Source organism: Paramormyrops kingsleyae, chromosome 14 (assembly GCF_048594095.1).
Source record: "Paramormyrops kingsleyae isolate MSU_618 chromosome 14, PKINGS_0.4, whole genome shotgun sequence".
In the NCBI taxonomy this organism is placed as follows: domain Eukaryota; kingdom Metazoa; phylum Chordata; class Actinopteri; order Osteoglossiformes; family Mormyridae; genus Paramormyrops; species Paramormyrops kingsleyae.
In genome coordinates this window covers 7,754,642-7,775,194 of record NC_132810.1, presented here as the reverse complement: position 1 = coordinate 7,775,194, position 20,553 = coordinate 7,754,642, and the positions used below count along the sequence as shown (strand labels likewise).

At 44.1% G+C, this 20,553-nt stretch overlaps 1 protein-coding gene and 2 pseudogenes across 2 annotated transcripts in view; 2 read left to right on the top strand and 1 right to left on the bottom strand.

Moving 5' to 3' along the window:
- The window catches only part of rmdn3 (regulator of microtubule dynamics 3), a 51,996-nt gene that overhangs the window by 6,515 nt on the left and 24,928 nt on the right, over window positions 1-20,553 (bottom strand). The window contains exon 12 of one of the 2 annotated variants that reach the window (XM_023802262.2): window positions 17,755-20,528. The exons of the other annotated variant lie outside the window; for it this stretch is intronic. Within the exon in view, the coding sequence (XP_023658030.2) occupies window positions 20,478-20,528 (51 nt within the window). The 3' untranslated portion in view covers window positions 17,755-20,477. Of the gene's footprint in view, window positions 1-17,754; window positions 20,529-20,553 lie in introns of those variants that run through there. 2 annotated transcript variants of the gene reach the window in all.
- Window positions 5,729-9,453, top strand: LOC140578404 (cytochrome P450 1B1 pseudogene; annotated as a pseudogene).
- LOC111838868 (cytochrome P450 1B1 pseudogene) lies at window positions 12,321-14,496 on the top strand (annotated as a pseudogene).

The window sequence follows — 20,553 nt, the reverse complement described above, 5'->3', positions numbered from 1 at the left end:
TATGTCAGCAGGACCTGAAGGAGAAGAGGAGCAAAGGCATGTAGCAGTTTTACATGGAAGGCAGGGGGCCTCATCTTCCTGCATTTCATCTGAATTTTCCCCACTGAAAGAAGCGATTTCTGGGCCATGGAGAGTGTTTCATGTGGCCTGCCAGTCGGATGGCAGCGTGAAAATCCAATCATGCAAAGGGAACCATTTGACGGGCCGTTGTTGCACTAGGCAGGATGCCCGTTTCCCTAAACCGACGGGAGATGCAGAATGTTTGCTGTTTCACTGCGGTGAAGGAGGGACACCCTGGAACTCGCGTCTGGCTGTACAAAAATCCAGATGCATACTGTCTTGAGGATGAAGCGTCTGCATTTCCTGAGACTGTGGCCAAAATGCACAAAACAACAAAAAAAAAACCAATCACAAGTGATTCGTGCTTGTGCTGGCCCCCCTCCCCCGAACGGCCGTGTCCGGTGGTGATCGTCGCTCAGCACGGATGACGAAGTCCCAGAGTATTTCAGTTGTTAGTCTTTTGTTTTTTTTTTCCGGGGCAGCTCACTTGTTATTTATGTTTATTGTTCTTTCCCACCTCCCCGCCTCGACACACACCCCGTTTATTCTGCACCTCCACCAGCCGTTTCAGCGCTTGAACCCCTCGCTTATACTCCCCCTCCCCTCCCCGTCTCTGGGCCGTGCGTGACAGTAGCTCACTGAGAAGTGGAAATGAGACTAGTAAACAGTGATTAGCTCCAGAGCCAGGGCAGCCTAGTCCACTGTGGGTACGGTCTCCTCACACCCCCCAACGACCATTTATATGCAACATGAACCCAGCAGCCACCCCCACATGCTCCTCTACCGTGTCCCCCCTCTGCAGTCAGCCTGGGGTCAGGGCCAGGCTTTCACAGCCAGGTTACAGGAGATAATCACAAGCAAACACGGCAGCCACACTCAAGAAACACATATACACACACACACACACGTGTGTGAGCACACACATGCACGTGACTGGACTGCAAACCTGGCTCTAATTAAACATGATGCCAGAGAGAGAAGCTGTATGTGCAGGGAGCGGAGGGGAGTTTGGGAGACACAGTTACACAGGGAGGGATTCCCTGGCAGCTGGGGTGCAGAGACACTGATCAGGACAGCATGGGCAGCTGACACCAGGCTATTCCATGGAGCTCTCTCTCTTGGTCTTTCCCCTTCCATTCATGAGAGTCCACTGGGATTTATGCCGTTAGGAACAGAAAGCATCCACTAAAAGCTGGCAAATATTAAATCAAAGCACTAACTTTTGCAGAGCTACTATTTTATTGGTTTTGCTATATTTTAACAGCATATTAATTGGATATTAATTAAAACTGGTAATGGCAATGCCTTTATCCATGAACATACCTGAATATTTTTAAAGTAATGCAGGTAAGGTGCAAAACAGGGATCCATCTCGACACCAAACCAAAACCTCAAAGGAGATTAGGTAGTGTCCTTAACCACCGCCCTACCAACTGCCCCAAGGCACAGACGAGCAAGAACGAGAATTGAATGCAGGCACGCATCACTCCACCGGTGGCAGAGACAGGAAATGATGCGTAGGAAGAGTCAGTTACTGTACCTTCAAGTCTACCACTGATTCCCATATGTGCCTATCTTCTGTCGGCCAGTTAGGTAGGTTCAGTGACTCTGCCTTCTCTTTGAACAACGAGATAAGCATCTAAAGAGACACCGATAAGTGGAAAGTGTGCTTATGTGAACCATTTGCACGTATACTAAAAGCATTTTATTTTAATTAGGGCCACTGTTTTCACGTGAAAAGATTTAGTCCTTTCATCACCCTCCTCCTTTCAAATCCAGGCTGATTGTGGACAAATTTTTGTTCCTGTCTTGGATCCCGCTTGTGGCCTGATTAGGTCCTTTTGTTTAGCAGTGAAAAGTCGCACCCCAAGCATCACTGGTACCCAGTGGTGGTCGCCCCGACACTGCGGGAAACTTTGTGGCAGGTCCAGGCCATTAAACTGAGCGAATGTGCATGCTTTAACACTGCCCCACCCCCCCAGAGAAAAAAAAAAGACTGCGCCCCATCGTATCTCACCATTAACCCAACAAATGTAAGCACGGCACGCCATTTTGTTATTCTACCTCCCCGAGCTCAGCGAGCCCTGGGAGCCGCAAACCAGTAACATAAACACTGCAGTCGCACATTCCTGCGTGCAGTAGCCGCGTCCCTGACTTCAGAGAGCCGCACGTAACGTCTGTCTGCGTGGCAAAGCTACCTACATTGTAAAATTCCATGCCTATAAATGTTAGAGATTATTACAGGCACACGATTAAAAAAAACAATAAGCTTCCGTTCTAAACCTCTCTGGTGCAAAAATAAACATGATGCAGTTTGGGTACTTAAGTATGTTATTCAAACCATAAACTAGAGTTTATAAAAAAACATGTACGTAAGGAAAGCCATATTGTAATGATTCATTCAGGAACCAAGATCAGCTTTATTTCCTGGAATATTGCTGGTATGTAAAGTCAAATAGTCAAAAGCCTGCTACACACTGGACTGCCTGCATATATTCACTTATGGCAGTCTGTGAAATTAATCAAAAGTTAGTATCATAAGTTAGTATCTGTTCATTATATCTTATAAATCACACTTATGGTGAAAGGGAGCACAAATACGCACTGGACAGAGGACATAGAGCTGAAAAACTAGTCTGTCTGGCTTAAGCCTCTATGACAAGCTGCATATACGTTAACGTTACCTGACCCTTTGCTGAACAAGTCAGTAATTTTCTAACATTTTTCAGCTTCTTTTTCAAAGGCTTTTCTTTTCCTCTGTCTCTCCTTACTGGCTCCACCTTTCCTTTTCTTTGAATACGTTTCACCAATACAGTGAAAATTATTTATCTATACATGATGTTGATACTTGGGTCTCATAGTGCTGTGGGATCATGACTGGCAGATCAAACAATGAATTGAGAGGCGCAGGACAAAACCATACTGCATGCACATTTTGTACTAAAAACAGGGATGCTGCAAATGTTGAAAGTATATCATATTGGACCCCCAACCAAGATTCAACTGTGTTCCACATGATTTAGGACTGTCACTTAGGGGCCCTTGGAATCATCCTAAACCACCTTGCAGTGCCCCTGACTAAAACATCTACAGTAGTTTGTTTCACTGAATGGCTAACATATAATAAGGTGGCTAACATGGACCCTCAGAGCTGCAGCTAACACAGACCATGAGAGCAGGGGCCTGTGGGAAGCTAACACAGGGCGGCTAACACAGACCGTGAGAGCAGGGGCCTGTGGGAAGCTAACACAGGGCGGCTAACACAGACCGTGAGAGCAGGGGCCTGTGGGAAGCTAACACAGGGCGGCTAACACAGACCGTGAGAGCAGGGGCCTGTGGGAAGCTAACACAGGGCGGCTAACACAGACTGTGGGAATTTGCCAGGTCTCAAACACAGACCTAAGTGACAGGATTTAGGAAAAAACCCATTAATGACTGTAAAAGGAAAATCTTATGAAAGGATCATGCTAATGCTGGCTGGGTAGTGAACAGAAACGCAGTCTTTTCCTTGCCTTCTTATTGGATTAGTGTTTAATTTCTTTCCCAATTTTTCATGACTGCCAGAATGGAGGCCCTTTACCTGCTTCCACGGCTCCTAAGGGCTTTTCACTGTGCTACAGTTTCTGTCCCCCCCCCCACTCCTGCCCTTCGGAAATGTTTCAGCACCTAAAATTAGGGCCATTACCTCCCTGCAAAAACAAACCTCACAGCCAGGGAAGAAGTAAGAAACACTAATTTTCTTTTTGACACTTGTGTGTGTGTGTGTGTGTGTGTGTGTGTGTGTGTGCTCGGGCAGCGCCTTCATCACGTCAAAGATGCAACCCTACACAGACAAGTCAGCGAGAGTCCCAGCAAGAACTAAGGCAGCCTATGTCCAGTCTGTCCAAAAGTCCTCATCTTCATCATAGCACAGTACATTGGGAACATTTTTTAATGTTCATTTGGGTGCATGTAATACACACACATAATATCTTTGTGTCCAGAGTAAAAAAATATCATAATAATAATTAAAAATCTGAGATATAAAAATAGACATTGCTCACATATACACAGTCCTCACTAAATAGCATGCGGTGTAACATTTTCTGAATAGGATTGGTTGAATTACAAATAAACACATTTTTGTAGGAGGGATTACCGTCAGTCTAAGATAAACAGAATGCTAAATTACGCGTAATCAGTGTCGCTCTGCATGGATAAAAATCAAGCAAAGTAATGTGTGAATAAACGATCGTGGCTAAACTCCTCATTTAATGCTGTGAACTTGGATGTCAATTTAATGGTTTATTTCGAACGCAGTTTTTAAATGATTTTGGCAACACTTAAATACAAAATGTTAATACCTAGTTTTGCATTTTGCGTTAAAACGTTCACAGACATATAGGCCTACACGTAAATTTATATATTCAGTACCGTTATTTTAAACTAAATAAACTTCTCGGATATTGGAAACTCTTAGTGACATTCTATTCTTGTAAATACAGCTATTCCAGTAATAACCTGCACTCTCATAGCGCGTGGCAGTGTAATGTAAAATGATTAATATTTCCTGGAGAGCTGTGTCGTGACTCTTAATTACCATAGTTTTTATAACTTCTTCCGTGGGACGGGGTCTAGCAGACCGGCTCATTATGTGCAGCCCAGCCGCATGGCGGGCCGACAGCCACAGTGACCCTCGTCGGGGTTCAAAGACACTTTCATTCGGCTCAGGGTGTTAACGTACCCTGGAGACAAATCGGCACCAGCGACTCACAGGCAGCTTGTCATTCGAGGCTGGGATATTACTTTTCAGACATTTGCTGAGATAAAAAAATAAGATAGCTGTAATTAATCAATCGTGAAGTCTGGGGTCATCAGACTCTAAGAATGGTGCGGTCAATTTTACGTCTTTTTTCGGACTCCCTAATTTTAAATGGTACTCATATTGCTGACATAGCGATGTGCTGTCCAACTGTTGTTCGTAAAGAACAAATAAAACTAAAGTCACATCAAATATTTAACTCGCGACATACGCATTCTTCCTGTACCGAACTTTTCAGTCAAAGGAAAACTAGTAAATTAATCTATATCGGCAAATCTTTTAAAATGTGCACTCAGGTGATTGTACAGGCATAAATTCTGATCACTATATGTGATCTAGTAATACAATGTCAGTAATCCGAAACGATTACTTTTTTGAGAAAAACAGAATGTAACACCCCTACACATACACAAACTCCAAGTACGAAACTATACATTTCTATTCATGTATTATACTTTTTAATTCTAAGAGAAGATCCTAAGATTATAAAATTTGACTATAAAAAAATTAAATGAACTACGACAAGAACGCAGTTAAGCACTATCTGGTCACCAGCACGTGTTTTAGATAGGCCCACTTAATTCATTAATTCAGTTTGCCTATACCGATATAATCGCGTGAGTACACGTCATTCTCTTGGAAACCAGCATGCACGTCGTAAAATTAAAACTGACATTATTTAGAAGCCTTTATTATGGAGCTGGGTTTAAAAACGGATCCCTTTACACCTGGAATAATCTTCTTTTTTTCAGTTTAGACATGATTTCATTACTGCCCTGTGGTTTTCTACGTGTTGTGGGTGCAGAGAGAGAGACAGAGCGAGAGACAGAGGCGGACCGAGAGAAAGTTTTAAGGCTCGGAAGATTACAGAAATTTAGATTGACATGAATCTGCTCATATTTCCAGAAATGTATAATAGACGTTCCTTCAATAGCATACGTAGGCACAGCGAGTGAACATGCCGTTTGAAACTGCCAGTAAAACACACAAGAGAACTAGCAAAGAAACAAACCGTGTGTGACAGGCATTCCTAAAACATTGCCGAAAGTCTTCAGACTTTACAGACTGAGCAAAGCAAAGGCAAGCGGACCGCCTGCTCCCGAAAGCTGCTAGGAGGATTTCAGCCCAGCCGCCTCTCCGGGCAAGCGCTCCAGCTGACACCAGCTACCGGGATCATTTTCTTGCCTCGTCCCAAGGAGAGATCTGGAAGTCGACAGGAAAGGGGATAACGTAATGGGGTCTCCGGGCTACTACAATGGGAGGAGTATGATAATAGCGTCGAGCCCGCCCCCCGACAAACATATATCAGACAGCAGTAAAACGAACCCGCACAAGGCAAAATCTGACTTTGAAAAATCCCAACTTTACCTGATTCAGCTCCACAGACATTGAATACGCGCGTGCTTTTTAAACCAAATTTGTAGAGACGTGAGAGCATTTTTCAGAACTACAGTAAAGACTTGATGGCATCTTCATAATTTGTTTGGCTGAATTACTTAACAAATAATTGACTTAATATCTATATTTTTGTAAATTATTATAAGTTTTGAAATAGCATGTCTCATCTGGACCCAAGCTGCAAATGAAGAGCTGCTAAATCAATTCTGCAAACTACAACATAGAAATTTGAATTCATTATTAATCAGATAATCCAGCACCATGAACATGTGGGACACAGAGTCTGGAGGACAAGGCAGCAGCATCATCAGGGACTGGGGTGGGCAGGTCCAGCCAGCTCTCGTCGCCTCTTTCGTCTTCCTCTTCTGCCTGGAAGCTTGTCTGTGGGTCAGGAACTTCAGACGTAAGAGGAGGCTGCCTGGACCCTTCGCCTGGCCGGTGGTGGGCAATGCCATGCAGCTGGGACAAATGCCCCACATCACCTTCTCTAGACTGGCTAAGAAGTATGGCAACGTTTACCAGATGCGACTTGGCTGCAACGACATTGTGGTGCTGAACGGGGACGCCGCCATCCGCCAGGCACTCATTCAGCACAGCAAGGAGTTTGCGGGAAGACCCAACTTTGTGTCATTTCAGATGGTGTCAGGAGGCAAAAGCATGACGTTCAGCAACTATAGCAACCAGTGGAAGATGCATCGCAGAATCGCTCAGTCCACCATCAGGGCTTTCTCCTCGGCAAACAGCCAGACCAAAAAAGCATTTGAGCAGCACATTGTCGCGGAAGCCTTGGATCTGGTCCAGGTGTTTCAAAAACTTAGTGCAGATGGAGGACATTTCATTCCCGCTCATGAGCTAACAGTAGCTGCTGCCAATGTCATCTGTGCCCTCTGCTTTGGGAAGCGCTATGGACATGAAGACGCTGAATTCAGAACCCTCCTAGGCAGAGTTGACAAGTTTGGAGAGACGGTGGGTGCAGGGAGCCTGGTGGACCTCGTGCCTTGGCTACAGTCTTTCCCCAATCCGGTGCGAAGCGGGTTCTTAAGCTTCAAAAAACTGAATAATGAATTCTTTACATTTGTGAAAGACAAAGTGATCCAACACAGGGAGACCTATGACCCCGAAGTGACCCGAGATATGAGTGATGCAATCATCAGGGTTATTGACAAATCGCGCAGTGACACCGGACTGAAGGAGGCTCACGCTGAAGCCACAGTTACAGATCTGATTGGAGCGGGACTGGACACAGTCTCCACTGCCCTGAACTGGATGCTTCTGCTCTTGGTGAAATACCCTGATATTCAGACTACACTGCAACAGCAGATTGACAAGGTCGTTGGCAGAGACAGACTCCCTTCGACAGAGGACAAGAAAAACCTGCCCTACCTGGAGGCCTTCATCTATGAAACCATGCGCTACACAAGCTTTGTGCCCGTCACCATACCCCACTCCACCACCTCTGATGTCACCATTGAAGGTCTGCACATCCCTAAGGACACCGTGGTGTTCATCAACCAGTGGTCCGTCAACCACGACCCAGAGAAGTGGAAAGACCCTAAAGTCTTTGACCCCTCCCGCTTCCTGAATGAGAATGGTGTCGTAAACAAGGACCTGGCCAGCAGTGTCATGATCTTCTCCATCGGAAAGAGGAGGTGCATCGGTGAACAGATTGCCAAAGCTGAGATCTTCTTGTTCACGGCCATCTTACTGCACCAGTGCACTTTTGAAAGCAACCCCTCAGAAAATCTCACCATGGACTGCTCCTACGGCTTAGCGCTGAAGCCCCTCAACTACACCATCTCTGCCAAACTCAGGGGGAAATTTCTAGGCTTGGTGTCACCTGCATGAAAAGCTGCAAACTGTTCCAGCCTTGACCTTGCAGACTAGCAAAGACTTCAAGGGTGTCAAATTGGTTAATCCATAATCTCAAGGAAACTGCACTGACTGAGTTAAGGTATTTCATATTTAATATTTAATTACTGGTCAGCTATCAGTTAATTTACTATTTTTGTAGAAGTTAAAGCAGAATTTTTTTTCATATGATCAGTAAGAATGGGATTTTCCAAGAGTGTCGATTGAGAGCAGGTAAGATAATTTCTGTGAAGTATTGCTGTATTACAACGTATACTTCAGGCTCCGTGAAAATAAGTTACTAAATATGAGCACCGTGTGCCAATGGATATTTTAGATATTTCAAAATTATAATATATATTACATATACTCAAACATCCTGCTTGTAAAGGTAATGATACCCATGTATGAGTCATATAAGTAGTTATGCACAATTTCCAATAAAATGTAAAGTGCTTAAAATATTTAGAAATATTCCGCGGCTCTCTGCATAAACATTCACTGCAGTATTCACAGCATCACTGAGTATATATGTATTCCCCACATCTGTGGGGAAACTCTATTTATGTGTAGCCCCAAGGCTTGAGTATCTGTCCCAAGAATAATGAAAATCTAGATATACTAACTAGTATAGTCTCAGATTAGAGGCACAAATCATTTTTCATGTGTGTTTATATGTAATATGGAGCGTTTAAGCAAACCTGTCTTGCAAGACATTAATTCAAATTCAGCGCCTACTGTAAATAAAACATGTCATTTGAATGGGATTAAAATGAGATATTGATGACGGAGAGGAAATGTAACGTTAGTTTCAAGTTTATTTGTGTTATGTCCGAAATGAAGAACGTTACTTCAGTCTTGAGTCAGTAGTCAGTCTCTTAGGCTACACTGGCTTTTCATCAGCGAAAAGAGGAGAAAACAAAGTTCTGAGAAAAAACGGAGGTGGTTTTGCCTGGAAGTGTCTTTTCTGGTCCTGAATCATTTCGGAACAAACAACCGGACTCCCTTCATGCTGTCTGTCCAAGCATGTGTTGCTCAGTATTGTAGCCTAAAAAAGAAATAACAGCCAATGAATGGTTCCACATGTTTGATGTGTTTTTTGCAAAATGCACCTCTGTTTAGAGGCCCAGGGCTTTATGGGCTGTGCAAATGCCACTGGCTGACCAGGTAAAGCGTATCACTGCCTAAGCGCCCGATTAATGCTTTTCCCTGGGTGTTCCAGCCGACACAGCCAGCGGTGCTGTGTGTGTTCATACCTTTGTATTTAAAGTAGATGCCATTGCTGTATGTCTTTACTTAATTCAACATAAGCTACATGGAGAGTAAATAAAGAGGTGTTAATCAAGGCGGTTTGATCAGAGTGTTCATTTGTTTCCACGTGCTGACTCTGCCCCCACCCAGTTTACACGTAATGAGATGCAAATTGCCAGGAACTCTGCCTCCCAAGCACATGGGACACTCTGCTTCTTTCTCATGCTCTCACACTCAGCAGGTCTGTCGAGGTGTGTGCAGCAGGTCGATACAGTAAACCAAACAGCGCTGTTACAGTGTTTCTAACTGTTATAGCTTATATGTTCTTCTACCAGCTATATTAATTCATGTGAATCCCATAAACCCCGTAACAAATGTCTGTAAAGGGGCCATATCATAACCGAGAGTGAAAAGAACCAACAAATACTGAAGACAAGTAACAAAGCTGAACCAACAAGACAAAGCCAAGATGAAACTGCACATGCCGGTGTGGCTTTTCTGGGTTGCCGTGACGACTGGATTGTGATGTCAGCAGACTCTCATCAAACCACACATCCAGTTCAGATCCCTGCCATCTGTACCCTCAGGTCATCCGACTGTCTTGAAGGCTACCACTCATTCATCATGTCTCATCACTGGGGAGCCAATCTCCTACCACCCAAGTTTAAATCCTATACTTCATCCCTGACATGCCACTGCCCTGTCTGACAGACCAAGAAAGGTGATACATACTCATTGAACTTACATTAAATACATAGATACAGTCTTACGGTTTCAACAGCCGAACCTGTTAATCTGGATATTAGTGTGTAATATCCCTTTGCTGCTCTGTGTGGAGCGAATCTGTGCTTAGTTGACTTGCCTGTGACCATTACCTTGTTGATGACCTCTTTCATTAAGTACTGTTACACTCATTGTGTCCTTATGCGCTTAACCCCGAGGCCATAAACTAATAAATGGAAACTTCCATGACTGTAAATTACCTTAGCGAGAGAAAAATTCTGCTCCTAAAGATAATAAAAAGATGTTTGCCAACAATCATTTGGTATGTGACTCAGACCTGGAGACAGGTGGCTCTCATAGCGTCAAGTTTCCTGAAATATTCTCATTTTGTAAATATGTTTACAGCAAGACAACACAACATCAAAGAATTTCATTACCACATACAAACCTGACAGACAATTTTTAAAATACATATAGAAACGTTAAATCGTTTGGTATGGACTGGAGGCACAAGCAGATGAAACTTGAAAAAACTTGGCAAAAACAGAACTGGTTATTCGAGGGCAGACTTAATCATACCACTGTCCACTGTAGATTAATATTACCCTGCCTCCCCCCCATTCTCCCTTTTCTCTAGAAAGGAGAGTAACATGCAAACAGCTTGCACAAAGTGTTAAAAAAAACGTTAAAACTGCTAATTCGGAATGTTCTGAATATTTCTATTAAAAAATCCTCCTGGTGTTAATGCGGTGAGTTGTGCAGTATGGAATACATTCAGTATGGAACAGCTTCCCGCCCAATCCCTACCCAGAATGCCTTTCTTTAACCACAGCAATCAGATTTAAGTGATATTTTAGTCCCACTAGGGCCAATGGTTTCTTCATGAAGGCTTTTTACAATGCTGTTAATGAGTTTTAACACAGCTGTAATCTCTGGAGCAGCATCATCTCACTTACTAAATATAATACCATTTAACTACCCATACCCTGCAGTACATTCACACAGGATCACAGATCGCATTTAAATGCATTGTTTGTACTCGCCATGTTTTCAGTTCATTTGAAATTCAATCCAAAAATGTAGATGCATTTCTTTACAGCTTTGTTTATCTGCCTTCAACAGAAATGAATAGAAAACATTTATGGGTTTAAAGTAATGCATCCCAAACAGAACTCAAAAACACATTCATTTCCAACAGTCTTAAACGTATCTGGCAACTATCTGTTTGCACCAGGCTCAAAATAATAACATGCAGGACTTTTCTGGGGATGGCTTGCTGATTCCAAACCACACTAACTAGCAGAGCGGTGGAAAGGGGCACACGGCTTTGAATGGCTGAGGTGGATGTTCAATGTGGGCACAGAAATCATCGCTGCACTGACGTACGCTCCCCGCTGTCATTGTGTCACTCTAAAGCAGCCTTCACAACAGAATTCCTTTCACCTCACACTATGCCTTTTTTCAAGCCAAACTCAAACCGTCACTTTAAGGTCAGGAGTACAGCTCCTTGGCAAAGCGCCAATATCCTCTCCTCCTGAAGACTTCCACCTGTTTGTATTTTTTAATTATATGTTGACATAAATTAGGACACCAGTCATTTCTCCCATTAAACCAGAGTTACAGATCCACAATATCTCATAAGTTAACAGAGCATCTGCTGTAGCAAGCAAGTCATGTGAAGGAAAGCAGAATACTATAAAGAGGTAAAACTGAAAAACTAACAATACCCACAAGACAAGTTCCAATTATTTCTGAAACAAAAAAATAAATCAGTTTAAAAAGAGCAGCCAACTGTCAACAATATGATTTTCTGCATGACATTTTCCAAAGGACATTTCCTTACGAGATTCAACAGCATCACTTTTCCCATACGGTAGACCGTAAATCTTTGGTCGTGTTTAAATTTAAACCTCAGAGAGCGGCCTTAGCCAGAAAATGTGCAGCGTGCTGTCCTACGTGCGTTTCTGCAAGGTATGGTCAGTCACCTCCCCCGGCTGCTCCCACAACCAAAGCACCTCCTCGTGTTACACCACCTGGCCAAGAGACCGCACTGCTTGCTGTTATTTACTCTAGCTCTCTGGTGAGCACTTGGCTTGGGAGAGAGACTGACACCCTGCTGGAGTGAGTTCCTGTAACAGAGATGAATGGGAGTCCTGGGGTCCACGGGACGGCCACGATGGGAGGGGAGAGATAGTAAAAACCCAGAGTCCCGGCCCCCTTAGACCGCACAGATATATAAGGGAGTGAGCAGAGACGGGTGAAGCAGACGCTCGTCATCCAGTCATTGGAAGACGGACACCACGACCTGGAGTAACCTGGAGTAACTCTCATCTGCAAAGGTAGGCATGAAATGACCTGAAGGCAGCAGCGAGCTCTTCAGCCAACTGACTTCACGTCCAGCAAGCGAAGCAAGCAAATATCGGTGAGGCACCTCAAAAAGCCCAGTGGGTCTCGCTTACGTTACACTGGTATGAGAAAACTGAAAAGGAAAACCTGAACGTCAGATAAATAGATGAGGAAGAGATATATCTCAGACACCAGGAACAAGACATTTCACTAAAAAAGCAAAGGGAAAGAAACAGCGAGAAGCCATGGCTCTGTGGGACACAGAGTCTGGAGGACAAGGCAGCAGCATCATCAGGGACTGGGGTGGGCAGGTCCAGCCAGCTCTCGTCGCCTCTTTTGTCTTCCTCTTCTGCCTGGAAGCTTGTCTGTGGGTCAGGAACTTCAGACGTAAGAGGAGGCTGCCTGGACCCTTCGCCTGGCCGGTGGTGGGCAATGCCATGCAGCTGGGACAAATGCCCCACATTACCTTCTCTAGACTGGCTAAGAAGTATGGCAACATTTACCAGATACGACTGGGCTGCAACGACATTGTGGTGCTGAATGGGGACGCCGTCATCCACCAGGCACTCATTCAGCACAGCAAGGAGTTTGCGGGAAGACCCAACTTTGTGTCATTTCAGATGGTGTCAGGAGGCAAAAGCATGACGTTCAGCAACTACAGCAACCAGTGGAAGATGCATCGCAGAATCGCTCAGTCCACCATCAGGGCTTTCTCCTCGGCAAACAGCCAGACCAAAAAAGCATTTGAGCAGCACATTGTCGCGGAAGCCTTGGATCTGGTCCAGGTGTTTCAAAAACTTAGTGCAGATGGAGGACATTTCATTCCCGCTCATGAGCTAACAGTAGCTGCTGCCAATGTCATCTGTGCCCTCTGCTTTGGGAAGCGCTATGGACATGAAGACGCTGAATTCAGAACCCTCCTAGGCAGAGTTAACAAGTTTGGAGAGACGGTGGGTGCAGGGAGCCTGGTGGACCTCATGCCTTGGCTACAGTCTTTCCCCAATCCGGTGCGAAGCGGGTTCTTAAGCTTCAAAAAACTGAATAATGAATTCTTTACATTTGTGAAAGACAAAGTGATCCAACACAGGGAGACCTATGACCCCGAAGTGACCCGAGATATGAGTGATGCAATCATCAGGGTCATTGACAAATCGCGCAGTGACACCGGACTGAAGGAGGCTCACGCTGAAGCCACAGTTACAGATCTGATTGGAGCGGGACTGGACACAGTCTCCACTGCTCTGAACTGGATGCTTCTGCTCTTGGTGAAATACCCTGATATTCAGACTACACTGCAACAGCAGATTGACAAGGTCGTTGGCAGAGACAGACTCCCTTCGACAGAGGACAAGAAAAACCTGCCCTACCTGGAGGCCTTCATCTATGAAACCATGCGCTACACAAGCTTTGTGCCCGTCACCATACCCCACTCCACCACCTCTGATGTCACCATTGAAGGTCTGCACATCCCTAAGGACACCGTGGTGTTCATCAACCAGTGGTCCGTCAACCACGACCCAGAGAAGTGGAAAGATCCCGAAGTCTTTGAGCCCTCCCGCTTCCTGAATGAGAATGGTGTCGTAAACAAGGACCTGGCCAGCAGTGTCATGATCTTCTCCATCGGAAAGAGGAGGTGCATCGGTGAACAGATTGCCAAAGCTGAGATCTTCTTGTTCACGGCCATCTTACTGCACCAGTGCACTTTTGAGAACAGCCCTATGCAGGACCTGACCATGGACTGCTCCTACAGCTTAGCACTAAAACCTCTCAACTATACGATCTGTGCCAAGGTTAGGGGGAAATGATTTAATGGGGCATGAAATCAGAAATCCCTGCTTTGAAATATTCTCATACATATCTGAGTAGAGTAATGGAGTACAAGGTATGTACTTTACAAAGTAATTGATCCTTTTTTGTGCTGCCATAAAATGTCCTGTGTTCTAGTTTTCTTTACATAATAATTTACTTAAGTTTAATATTAACAGACAGTAAATAAAGACTGTTACTGTAATAAAGTGGCTTAAGAGCAAATACAATTTCAATCAATAAAAAAGATCTTTTCAACTTCCCTCAAGCATGCAAACAATAGCATCTAAATGGCACTTTCAACCTATGTAAAGAGGCAGCTGTAATCTCAAGCATGTGGATAATGTCAAACTTCTTACAAATTCACTTTCCACCGCTTCAGTAATCCTGTCACACGTTCATGCAGATCCCCGTCTGCGGCAGGCCATGTTCAGAATGCATGTAAAACTGTCGCTAATGCAGTCTCATGCTCTGATGTGGGGACTCCAAACCGCAGCTTGCCATAAAACTTAGACCTCCGTTGCAGAATGCACATTAAGTGGGTGGCTGTTCTTATCTGAAATGACACTGGGGAAACGCGCAGTCCAAGTTCCGCTATTACGATGCATATCGGGGCAGTTACCACAAATTACAGCCCACCTCCTCTCCCCTGTTCAGCCTCAGGGTGGAGATGGTCCAGGCCTCACTGGTTTTTCCATTTTACTATCAGCTTGGTGCCAGAGCCCCCTTGATGCCCCCAAAAATACACAACACTGATGCCTTACTCTTCCCTTTTATCAAGTTTTGAGAAACGTGCAAGTTAACTAAATGCAGAACAGGTACAAACATGGTTTGGTGCATGGGTAGATTTTATTATCCTAACCGGTAATCAAAACACATGAATAAGTTTGAAATGTTTGAACTGACTAGAATAATAATTAAAATGTATTTAAAAGCACATGTGTGCATACACCATGTACTCAGATTGTCGTCGTAATATTGCATGCATGTGAACATCTCACAACATCATGCTCTCTTGTCTTGCTGCCCGGTGTCCAAGAAGCCCAGAGCCCAAAAAAGGTTTTCCATGAGGTTATTAATTGCTTTTATTCACTAGGGTAGATTTTTTCATGGAAAATCCAGGGAATTTGATTTCAAGAGAAAAGATGAATACATAACAGACAGAGGGAATTTCTTCAGCTATAGAACAACGGCCAGATTGTTCCCAATGAAGAAACAACTTTTAGCATTATAGCCAGCATCATGGCTCAATGTCTCTGTCCATCAACGATATTGAAGACCCGCATTTCATGGGAGGGGTTATTTAACAGGCGGCTGACCTCTCCTGCTGCCTGAAAGCCCTGGGGGCCCCCTCTGAGGGAGGCCCATGTTCACCATGGCTGTATCCCAGACGCACTATTGGCCACACATGAGTCCTGCCCTGTTTCAGGCTGCTCTCTGGTGCGACACCACAGGGATCCGCTTGGTGGTGGTTTGGATGCGGACACAGAAGAAACCGCAGTACATGCCTTCAAAGTGAGCCATCAGTCAGCCCTGCCATGAACGCAGTCTGCTGAAAGACTCCTTCAACCAGAGGCTCTTTACTTGGGTCCATCTGACCTAAGGGCCCTGTTCCCCGCAACCCCCTCCCCCAATTGGAAAAATCTACACCAAGCCTAACAGTGTTTTGCTTTTTTTTCCTCTCAATTTCCTCACGTCGTGCACGTACACATAGCCCTACAGTGAACTCCCCCACAGGCCACCCCAGGCCACCCGACAATACCAGATGGACCAACACAGTACAGGCCTCCTCCATTCACAGTACTTGCTACTAGCGTTGCCATAAGACTCATTAAAGGGGCATGTGGTTATTCATGACTGTTGCTGGAATTGGTCCGATGTGAATAAACAGCCGGGTCAGATCCTTCGCCTGAAAGGGTGTGATACATATAACAGCAATGTGACAAATATGTGAAGGGATGAGAGGGACGGGACAAGGCTGACCTTACAGCAGCATCTCCAGCCCTGCAGTATGGAAACTTCTGGGAAACAGCCTCTTCTCTGACTTCCACTGACTTGCTGCATTTGTCAGCCTCTATAGGTTACAGTGACTGATGTAATTACACAACTAGTTCCCCTAAAACTAAGAGCGCTTTTCCACTGCACCAAGTACTGTACTTTTGGTACTTCAAAAAAAAAAAAACACCAAAAGTATGGTACTTCAAGGTGTTGGTTTTCCACTGGCATAAAAAACTGGTACTGCCATAGAATGACATCACAATGTGAGGCGAGATATTTAGTGCTAATTTCAAAAAATGGCGATAGTATATTATTGGACAGGGTGATGCGCGATATTAATGCCAACATCGCATGTTATACACATGCAATTCTCACACCGCAAAGACCAAGATAGTCAGCTGGGTTTAGATCAGACTTTCATACCTTCATACTGTCCAGACATTATGGTATGGAAGGTTTAAGTTTCACTATAACATTTTTACTCTATCATAGGAAACAAAACTTAGCAAGCATTGCAATTTTAATGACTGTTCCTTTTCAAGATTATCTAGTATATCTGTTTAAGATTTACTGCTGCTGCAATTGCATGAGCGCTGCATGCGTTCTCCAAGCCAATCATTTTTATCTTTACTGTTTAAATCACTCCTAGACAGGTTTGAGAAAATTTTTTCAACTTTTTTTTGTTGCTTTATAAATATACCAATATTTATTGCAACACAATCACATTGCATTATCTGATTTTTTCCAATATTGTGCAGCTCTAGTATATTACAGCAGATACTTTTTTGTATCTTGTCATGCCATCCAAATCTTCTTCTGGTTCTTCCAGCAGATCACAATTAAAGCTTGGGCGTCTTCATTTGTCCACGCATACATTATTACTACATACTTTTTTTTTTACACTTCATTTATTATTGTTTTCTGAGTGCTCATTGCCATTTATTGTTGTTTTCTTTGTGCTCATTGCCTAACCAATCGACAATGCACACCTCAAAGCTCAGAAGTGCCAAAAAGTACCCCAGCTGGTTTGGTACTTTGGTTACTGGATTTTTGGTACTGGTACTTGACTGGAAGTCAATGGAAAAGGGAAAGTACCAAAAGTACAGTGCCTGGTTCAATGGAAAAAGACCCTAAGTGCACAGCAATGTCCATAAAGGATTCATTTCTAATACTGGGAATACTGAAGGGCACCCTGGAGTGGGGTGCCAGAGAGAACCCAGCCATGACTCCTGTTCAGGATAAGATGCTTAATGAAATAATGAAACTGTCTGAACATAGAAAGACAAGGAGACTCAGGCCCTGGGGATTCCTGTTTGGTCCAGGAGGAGTGCGAGGGACTTAACTGGACAGCTACCCTGACATCAGGCCGTCCCTGCTGCCCCCCCAGCCCACAGCATATTGGAAGGGAAGGTGAATGGCGCTTTCAGACCCCCCCCCCCCCCACCCGTTTCCCATTAGCTTACCCATTCCCGCTGCCTCCCCCATATGCTGAATATTGAATATTAAGAACAAACCAACACAGAAACATTTTGTGTATTTATTATCTCATTATATTTCCATGGGAATTTAGATTTCTTTATATTTATGATCAAGTAAAATGTTCTAGAGATTGCTGAACACATCCATATAAGAGTTTGAGACAACGAGAAAACAAACATTCAATATGCATCAAATAATAGATTACTGCATGTCAGTTCGACAGAACATTAATTTAATGGTAATAACCACAGAATGTTTTAATTTACAAACTCCCCTCAAATACAAAATATGACAATATGAAATAATGTAAGTTAAAAAAAAAGGTTTGACAGCTTTGGAATGCCAACAAAGTTCACTGTACTTGTTAATGATGCAGAATCAGACCCCATCATATCATTTAATTTTTCAGGGCATTCTAACACATGTTATCCTTCATTCCTAATGATCATGACATCTCAAGCATCTCCATGTGCAAAACTGACCCCTGATTTAATGGTGCAGCAGCTTAGGAACCTATCATGTACACACTGTCAAACAGCAAAACTGTACAACAACAGGGACACCCTGACAATTTCCCTTAACTGTACAAAAAATATGGAATTTCAACAAATCTGGAACCACTGCATGTTTTAAAAACATACACACACACACACACACACAAACACAAATTCAACCACAGCACAGATGGTGATAATCCCTGCATAAACGAATTTGTTAAAATGCAGTCATAAAAACCTGCTGTTTTAGGTGCTCTTCTCCTTCCCAGTCAGTCCCAGTCAGTCCCAGTCAGTCCCAGTCAGTCCCAGTCATACAGTCGCGTCAGATGTTCAGGAGAAATACTAACTACAGGCCACAGTAGGACTGAAGTGCCGAAATCTGCGAAAGCTATAGAAGCTGACCTCTGACACCATCGAAGTTCTGAGGTGGGAAACCTTTGCTTGGCATTAACCAGCAAACCTACCGACCTTCTGTGGCAAAATGTTTAATTTGGATATAGTACTTTCCCATGGTGACTCAGATTTGACGGCAGTGAGTCTCTTTAGCCAAATCCATCAACACTGGCACTAGTTTTTAACTAGTGTTTAACCTAGCACACCTTAAACCAAAACCAACACATCAGCTGAGACCTTAAATCCTCAAACACATACCTGCCTGGAGATCAGCATGCAGATGGAAATCCAACATCAGCACCCACAATCCCCAGCACTCACTTCACTTCCTGTCTCCACAGCACAGTGTATGAGAGGCAGGAGCTGAATAGAGAGGTGTTCCCTCTTCATCCACATTATTCTCCTTCCCAACCACCTCTACACAATCATAGAAAAATTAATTAAAAATAAAAAGAATCAGCAGAATGACTTCATGGTTCACAGAAAGTGCACGGCTCGATTTTCAGCCCTCGCCAGCACAACACGTGCCCACACACCAAAACACACTACTGTAGTGGTTATTCAGAATTCGCAAGACTAAAAATTACATTCCCTATACCAGATACAGATTCCTGCGGGCATGTTTGAGGTGATTTCCCATGCAACACAAAGGCAAATGGGAAAATTACATTTTACAGTGGTGCATAGCTTTGGTTAACATATTTCTAAGGACAAAAAGAATGAGGTGATTTCAGAAGACATTACTCTGATTACAAAGCGGACACACTCTGTCGACAAGGATAACGCCAATGTTTTACGAGAACAGTTATAGAAACAGGAAGCCAATTAGTGTAGGAAAAATTAAAAAAGGGAAAGATAATTTCTGTACTCAGAGCAAAGACAGACACAGCTATAACAAAGAGTAACTACAGGGCCTAATGACACGAACCCCAAACAAGGCAGGCGGGAGTTTTTTCTTGAACTTAACTGGTTGTCATTTTTGGCACCGGTGTGGAGAATGTCAGCTCCTGGCTGTGAGTGCAGCGAGGCCTATCCTTCCTTTAATTGGTCCTCCACGTCTCTAAGCAAGTCAATCGCAGCTCTCTTAGACAACCCCCAGACAAAAGACTCGATTGTGCATAAATCAAAATAGCAGGAAGGCCGAGTTGGCGTTCGACCGTTGGACATAATGTGTTCCAGAATGGCCCTGTGACGCTCCTCTGGGTGTTTTGGTTAGCCCTAAAATATTTTTCCCTTTCTCTGCGAAGGCTCTCTAGTATTATATCACTCCCAGAGGGGTTGCTCAAGACTCCAAACGTTGTTCCAGTTGACATTACAATTACCACGCTGCCCCTACCAATTTAATTAGGGCTCGACGACACAGCGTTTGTTTAAAATTACACACACACATCAGGGAAAGCCTTCAGCACAGACAGTCACTGCGTGGTGTATGCAGAAGGAGCAGAACTGCGGTTTTACTATTAAATTGTGTGGTTTACATTGTGTTTGACACGCCTGTGTCTGTAGCGCAGTGACCTGAGCTGCACCCTAAAACGATGACCTATTTAATCAGGCATAGTAAGCCTTCATCTCTGTTGAAGGCAGCTCAAGGCCCGCTTTCCCTCCTTGCTGGGACCTCCAGGGAGAAGCAGTGGTTACTTCCTCACATGGCAATTTCCTTCGCAAAGCAAACAAATGATCACTTTTGTGAAAGGAATAGGGGACGGTAAGCACAGGGGTGTCAGCTTGTCACAGGCCACTATGAAGATGTCAGTATGTTAATCACACACACCCCCTCCCCCCAAAAAAGACACATCCAGCGTTGAGGTCAACGGCCGAGCCGGTGGCTCCTCACATGCTCGCACGTCACCATTTGTTTCCCCTGGAACACAAAACCCTCAGTTCTGCAGTTCCGCTACTGCTTCTTCCAGACTGGCGCCATCTTTGTCCTAAAGGACCGGCAAGACACAGGCA